At 43.7% G+C, this 8,310-nt stretch overlaps 1 protein-coding gene across 1 annotated transcript in view; it reads right to left on the minus strand.

The window, feature by feature from the left end:
• Positions 1-7,785, minus strand: part of GPC5 (glypican 5) — an 815,401-nt gene extending 807,616 nt beyond the window's left edge. The window contains exon 1 of the mRNA XM_023547271.2: positions 7,324-7,785. Coding sequence (XP_023403039.2) covers positions 7,324-7,489 — 166 coding nt within the window. The 5' untranslated portion in view covers positions 7,490-7,785. The remainder of the gene's footprint in view (positions 1-7,323) is intronic.
• Positions 7,786-8,310: the final 525 nt, after the last annotated feature.

The following is an 8,310-nucleotide window of genomic DNA, read 5'->3' on the forward strand; positions in this document are numbered from 1 at the left end:
ACTTCCTAAAATCCTCCTTACAGTCACCCAGCACAAGCCCCAGGGTGACGCAAAGCACTTGGCTGCTAACAGAAAGGTTGACAGTTCAAGTCTACCCAGAGGCACATTGGCAGAAAGGCCTAAGAAGAAAAAGTAGCCACTGAAAATCCTACAGACCACAGTTCTATCCTCACACATGCGGTCGCCATGAGCCAGAATCAACTGGAGAGCAAAAAGAAAGGAAAAAAAAAAAAAAAAAAACGCTTCTAACCAAGGCACTCATGGTTTCTCTGTGGTGCAATCTCCCTTGCTAAAGCAAACTAAATGAATATAATTGTTTGGCTACAAGTTTTGTTTCTGGTGGTTTTTGGCTGGTGGGATTCAACAAAGAACAACCCTCATAATAATCTGTTCCAACAGCAGACCATGGGTCCCAATTTGACTTTGGAAATTTAATCACTATAACTGTGCTGCTCAAGGAGCAAAAGGGGCCGTTCCTGAAAACTAGCATCCCAATTTAAGATCACAGTCATGACAATGCCCTGTGACAATGGCCATGCTTTGATTTCCTAGTGCTGCTATAACACAAAGACCACAAGTAGAAGCTCTTAAAGAGCAGAAATTTTTCTCACAGTTCTGGGGGCTAAAAGTCTAAATCAGGGTCTCGGCAGTGTCAATAGACCTGGACATTCTTTGGTTCTTGGCAATCTTCACACGGCTCATGTCTCCTCCACTGTATGCCCACCTCTGTGTCTAATCAGCTCTTTTTAATACTGAGACGTGATTAGGTTCGGAACACATCCTACACTTGCACAGCCTCATTAACATAACAAAGAAGGCCCTATATCCAAACAGGATTACATCCACAGGTATAGAGGTTAGGATTCCAACACATATTTTGTAGGCATACCAGCCACCTAACTGTGTGAATTCATAAACCGCCCTATACTCACTACTTTGTTGTTGCTGTTAGGTACCATAAGTCAATTTTAACTCGTAACGACCCCATGTGACAAAGTACAAATGCCCCAAAGAGTTTTCTAGACTGTCATCTTTATAGAAGCAAATTGCCAGCTCTTTCTCCCAGAGCGGCTCAGTGGGTTCAATCCACCAACCTTTCAGTCAGCAGCTGAGTGCTAAGCCTTTAGGGCCACCAGGGCTCCTTACACTACTTTACTTCCCTGAGTACAGACAGAAGAATGGTGGTGGTGCTGTTGTGGGTAGCAGCAGTTGCAGGGTGGGGGTGGAGGCAATGCTTGTGGGTATTGCAGTTATTAGCGGTGCAGCCTTGCTTCTTAGGGTTATCACGAGTTCATGAAAAGAGACAAAATATTCACAACAACCTAGTAAATACCATGTAAGATAGAAGCACATTTTAGACACAACCATGACTTTTAAAAAAAGTGATTATAATAACTCCTCTGACATGTAGAGACACAAAACTGTAAAATGTCATCCTTAAAAAAAAAAAAAAAAAAAACAAGTAAACCCAAGTTAAAATCAAGACACTAAGTGAAAAAAATTGTAATGACAATAACATATACTTTTTGAACACACAGACCAATGAAACAGAACTGAGAACCCAGGCATAAATCCATCCACCTACGGTCAGCTGACCTTTGAAAAGGCCCAAAGTTGATTAAATGGGGAAATGACAATCTCTTTAACAAATGGTGCTGGAAAAACTGGATGTCCACCTGTAAAAAAAAATATAACAGGAACCATACCTCACATCATACACAAAGCTAACTCCAAATGTACCAAAGGCCTAAATACAAAATCTAAAATGTTAAAGATCACGGAAGAGAAAATAGGGGCAATACTAGGGACCCTAATACATGGCATAAATTCAATACAAACCATAACTAATAATGCACAAATACCAGAAGATAAACTAGATAACTGGGAGCTCCTAAAAATTAAATATTCATGCTCATCAAAAGACTTTGCCGAAAGAGTAAAAAGAGAACGTATAGACTGGGAAAAAATATTTGGTACAACATATCCAGCAATGGTCTAATCTCTAAAATCTGTAAGATACTACAGCATCTCAATAACAAAAAAGACAAATAATCCAACTATAAAATGGGCAAAGGACATGAACAGACACTTCATCAAAGACATCTAACAGCTAACTTTCGACCACTAGCCATTAGAGAAATGCAAATCAAAGCTGCAATGAGGTACCATCTCATCCCAACATTGTTATTGTTAGGTGCTATGGAGTTGGTTCCAACTCATAGCGACCCTATGCACAACAGAATGAAACAATGCCCACTCCTGCACCATCCTCACATTGTTGCTATGCTTGAGCCCATTGTTGCCGCCACTGTGTAAATCCATCTCACTGAGGATCTTCCTCTTTTCTGCTGACCCTGACATTACTGGCACTAATCAAAAATATATATATATATGAAACAACAATGTTGGAGAGGCTCGGGGAAACTGGAAGTCTTATGCACTGCCTGTGGGAATGTAAAATGGTACAACCACTATGGAAAACAACATGGTGCTTCCTTAAAAAGCTAGAAACAGAATTCCATACAATCCAGCAATCCTAGTCCTAGGAATATATCCTAGAGAAATAAAAGCCACCATACAAATAGACATATGCACACCAATGTTCACCGTAGCATTACTCACAATAGCAAAATGATGGAAAAAAACTTAAGTGCCCATCAACAGATGAATGGATAAACAAATTACAGTACATACATGCAATGAAATACTACCCAACGATAAAAAAACGATGAAAACGTGAAATATCTCACCAACACGGATGAATCCGGCAGGCATTATGCTGAGTGAAATAAGTCAGTCATAAAAGGGCAAATACTGCATGAGACCACTATTGGAAAAAGCTCAAGAAAAGGTGTACACACAAAAAGAAACAATCTTTGATGGTTATGAGGCAGGGGATGGCTGGGGAGGGGAAATCATTAACTAGATACTAGGTAAGTGTAAACTTTGGTGAAGGAAAAGACAGAACACAATACAGGGCAAGTCAGCACAACTTCACCAAGGCAATGTCAGAGAAGCTTCCTAGATACATCCAAACACCCTGAGAGACTGAGTTACTCAGGCTGAGGTCCGGAGACCACGATCACAGGGGTCATCTTGGTCAACTGGGATAACATAGTCCATAAAGAAAACGTTCTATAACCCACTTTGGTGAATAGCATCTGGGGGCTTACAAGCTTGCAAGTAGCCATCTAAGATACATCTACTGGTTTCAGCCCACTGGGTGCAGAGGATAATGAAGAAAATCTAAGATGCTATGGAAAATAGTCCAAAGAATAATGAACCACGAGTACCACGGCCTCCACGAGCCTGAGCTGAGAAGAAGTAGAGGGTGCCCAGCTACCACCAGCTGCTCTGATAGGGATCACAATAGAGGGTCCCAGACAGAGCAGGAGAAAAATGTAGTACAAAATTCAAATTTACACACTAAAAAAAAAGACCAGACTTACTGGTCTGACAGACTGGAAGAACCGCAAGAGTATGGACCCCAGATACCCTGCTAACTCAGATGTGAAGCCACTCCCGAAGTCCACCCTTCAGCCAAAGATTAGATTGGTCTATAAAACAAACAACACACTTGAGGAATATGCCTCTTAGTTCAATCAAGTATAGGAGACCAAATGGGGAACACCTGCCCAAAAGCAAAGACAAGAAGGCATGAAGGGACAGGAAAACTGAACGAATGGAAATGGGGAACCTGGGGTGGGGAAGAAGAGAGTGTTGACACATCAGGGGGATTGCAACCAATGTCAAAAAACCATTTGTGTATAAATTGTTGAATGAGAAACTAATTTGCTCTGTAAACTTTCAACTAAAGCACAATTAAAATATATATATATATATTTGAGCCCTTACTCTGTGCCTGGATTTGTGCTAAATATTTCACTTACATTTTTCATTTCATATATGTGACAACCTTTCAAGAATATTCTCATTTTACAGATGAAGAAACAGATTCAAAGGTGATAACTGATTAACCTAGGACACAGAGCTACAAGTGGCAGAATCAAATTTTGAAACCCAGAGGTCCATGCGTCTCAACTCCAAGGCTACCAGCTAGACGGCTTTCTCCCGGGTATGAGAATGAGATAGCACTATCCTTGGAATGATTGTAAGACCTAATTATAATGAAAGCCGTTAAAAATAAAAATAAAACTATAGAACACTCCTTGAAATATCCTATAGTATTAGAATTTCATGTTGCCACATCAAGAGTTATTTTTATCACTCCATTTATAGTCAAAAGCTATTAAGGAAAAGTTATCTTTAATAAAATACCCTTTGTATCAAAAACACCCACATTTCAAAAACTAGTTGATGTAAAACAAATTATCTCAATATAGTCTTGGACTTTTTCTGAGTTTCCCCCTTTCTGCATTATATTCTAAAAGACAAAATAATGCATGTGTGAACAATGCATGCATGAAAAGAATTCCAATGGGAAAGCATTATCCCCTCTCCCCAATGAATAAAAAATAAAGCATCCTTAAGAGATACACCCACTAACATTTTTTCTCCTGAATAAGATAAACAAGAGCAAGGGGCACCTTGACGACTACTTAGGAAATAAAATCAGCACACAGGGAATTCTGTAATTCTAATCACATTTACACCTTCTCTGCTTCTTACATTTCTCATCCAAACATCTTTAGGAGCTCAATAGGCTTAAAAGAACTGGAGCAGGGGAGAGAACAAAGGTGAGGGGAATCTAAGAAACCGTTTAAACTGCTCTTTTAATAATTTTAAATTGGATAACATATTTTTTTTCAGGAGATGTAAAAGTCACAAATGCAGGAGGAAAGGGTAAAAAGCTATTTTACCTGCTCATATAAAAACGGCATTTTGGCTGGAGAGCTCAGGAATTCACCACTTGTGGGCAAGAAATTTGAGAAAGTACTAAAAAAAAATACACATATCAAAGCAAAAAGTAATTAATTGTAATCAATGAAAGGGTATGTGCTAAATAATTACATTTATTAAAAGGAATATTAACATGTTTAATCACCTGTGAAAATGACCACTTATATAAATATTAACTATGCTCTCTTGAGATTGAGAATAATTTTAGAAAATAAGATGCTCAAGTACTATAGTCAAGGAAACTAAATGTTACAGTTCACACATAAATGCAAAAATGAAGAAAAGTATGAAGCATGTGATATTTGTGGTTTAATCAAATTGGAAATGAGATTTTTTTTTAAATAAGAAGAGACAACATCATGTTAAAAAGAAAATCAGTTTAATATTCCATTTAATTATTCAGATAAAAGAATGACCAGCAATAAAGAGACGAGAGAAATGTCAGAATTATCTCAGGTTCTTAAGTGAATGCCTTTTATTAAGTTATTCTAATTCAAAATAATACTTCCATTTGACTTTTTCTTAATGCAAATATCAAAGGAATTTAGCACTGGCTTTCTCAAGCACCACTGATGATGAGAACACAGTCCTGTAAGCCCCCTGAGTGGGTCGGTGCCGCTGTGATTTCTCTACCACCTTAAGCCACAGATAAAGATAACAGCAATGAAGAAACAATCCAGAAGGACTTGGAAGATTCTCTCCATCCTGGCATTTTTTTGTGTCATGTGTATCAAACCCAAATGAGTACAACCATTTCCTTCTCCATACAGCAGAGCTTCGGTTTTCCCTCATATCTGTAAAATGATATTCCAATGATTGGCACTCTAGAAAGTTCCTCTTCAAAAAGGATTACACACACAAGGTTTTAAAGGGGGTTTTAACACCTTCTAGTCAATATGTTGCATTCAGCAGGTACCAGAAATACTAAGATATGGGAAAACAGGGTGAAATCAAGACCTTAGTGGGGAGCTGCTAACATTCAATGAACATATCAGCTAGTGTTTTGGGGGCAAATTCTAAGAATGCAGATGAGGATTTCACAGCTCACCCCTCTTGCCCCCACACACATGCACTTCAGTTTTACCAGCAGCTGATAAGAGAGGTTTCTTTCATGGAAGAATGCAGTGAATAAGAAAAACGTTTAGAAGGAGGAGCTATTGTTTGGGGACAGGAGAAAGAATCGCCCTAAGTTGAGGATATCAACTGTGTTTTTTCAAGTAACCCAACTGCACCTAGTAGCATATCCTAGGTAATTCATATAAACCTTTCTGTGTTTGTTTAAAAGGCTGGTCATGGAAGCTAAAATGGATTCAGTGTTCCCAAGTCCCCTGATTTTCCTCCCAGGCTGACTTGGGAACTGAATGCAAGTTCACAACTGGCAAGCAATCAAGCAAAAACCGCTACAGCTCAGCAGTGCCAAGACCAAGTCTCTCTACCCTGAAAACTCAAGCAGAGGTCCCTTTCTAGACTCAAATATCTTCCACAAGTTCTTTGTTCAACCAATAACCTTACGCCATTCATCTCTGTGTTGTCTTCATGCTCACAGCTAAAGAGATGCACTGCTTCCCAGTAAGGTCTTAGTTCCAAACACAATGCTACTGTTGGGTTTGACAACTCAAACCTATTTTTCTGGAAGAGAACCTAAACCGGAAATTCTTAAGGTAAAAGAAACCTGCGCGGTGGGGATGGAAAGCAGAGGGTGAAAGTGTCAGGAAAAAAAAAAAAAAAACGTTTACAAGAAGCCTAATCTACGCTGGTCACACTTAAACTGTATTTTTCCTCTTCACTCCGATAAATCTCTCCCATGTTATGTGGGTCCCCAATATGTTCAATTTAATTGCCTGTTGCCGTCATACTCTGCAGGCGCTGAAACTTCCCTATGGTTCTAGGAGACGAACCGGGCAGTTCGGGCTCCCGCAAGGAGGCCTTGGTGCCAGGACACGGCGTGGCAGCTTAGGGTGCAAGCCTGTGTGGGTGCGCGGGGTCCAAGTCCTAACCACGGAGACCGGCTGCCCTTGTCAGTACCCCGTCTCCCGCCTACTGCAGCCAAGGAGCATAACGCAGGCTATATACAACGTGTTTTTAGTATCAAACTTGGGGTGACCAACCCAACTCCGTCCACCAAGAGAGAAAGCAGCAAACCGAGGACCCCGGGGGAAATTCCCAGTCAGGGCGCGCAGTCCCCCGCTGTCTGCTTTACTAGCTTCTCCCAACGCATCATCCGAGACCAGGGGAGCGCGGCAGGAAGAAGAGGCCCCGACTCGGCTCAGCCGCGGGCGTCCTGAGGGGAGCCCCGGGGCTGCGCTGCGCTCGGGATGTTCACCCGGAGCATCCTCCAGGCCTCGCGGGGATTCCTCTTCCCGCCAAGGACCACCCCGAGGGTCGAGCGTGGCACCCTGCGCGCGCTCAGGATGCCCCCGCGCCGCGGCCGGACGCACGCCCTCGGCCACTGCCGCGCCTTACCTGCCCGCGGCGAATCGGGCAGCCCCTTGACAGCCCCCAGATGCCGCCACTGGAAAAGTTTCCGAACTTCTTGGCAGCTCCGCCCGCCTTCGCTCCGGGTAGACCCCACGAGGGCCAGAAGGAGGAGGCAGCCAAAGCCCACGCGCCAGGTCTTTCCGTCCATCATCGGGGTTCCGCTCGCCCCTTTCCCCGCGGTGGACCCCACTCTCCCCGCGCACTGCGCTGCAAGCGGGGAAAACACGCGGCAGCCGAGGTTGCAAAAAGGGTGCGCTCTGGCGGCCGGCGTTTCGGGACCGCGGTCTGGCACCGGCTTCACCTGGGATGACTGCGCTTTCTCCGGAGCAGCCCGGAGGCCAAGGCACGAGAGTCCTCGGCTCAGCGCCGCCAGGTCTCGCGCCCCAGCTGAGGCCAGTTGGAGCTGCGTGGCGGGAAAAGACCGGCTGGAGATGCCCAAGCGCGCGAGCCCTGCGCTCGGGACGCCGCCGCCGGCTCGGAGCCGCCAACCTGGGCTGCGCCCACACGCCGCGCTCTGCAGGCAGGCCACGCCCCGACCCGCCCCCGGACGGGCCACGCCCCCTCAGGCCACGCCCCCGGCGCGATGCCCGAGCGGCGCAGGCTGAGATGCTGTCAGCGCCAGGCCCAGCGCAGTAGAGAGACATCAGGGCCGCTCTGGCTGGGGAAAAAAAACAAACCAAAACCTGCACCCTGCTTTCCCAAGCCTCTCCGGGTAACAATGGTCTGATAGAAAAGAGTACGTATGAAGAGGATCAGAGATGACAAGAGATGAGAAACACCAACTAGATCTAAGACGAAATATTTCATTCTACATCAAAGTCCTCAAGGCACAGAATTCCGTGTAAAGATGCATGAAATGGGATCTGGACACAAAAGGCAAAACTATTTGTAGGAAAAGACCTTAACTGAGAGACTTGATGACACATATCAGATTTTAGGAGGAGCCCTGGTGGCGCAGCGGTTAAAGTGCTT

This window comes from Loxodonta africana, chromosome 17 (assembly GCF_030014295.1).
Source record: "Loxodonta africana isolate mLoxAfr1 chromosome 17, mLoxAfr1.hap2, whole genome shotgun sequence".
In the NCBI taxonomy this organism is placed as follows: domain Eukaryota; kingdom Metazoa; phylum Chordata; class Mammalia; order Proboscidea; family Elephantidae; genus Loxodonta; species Loxodonta africana.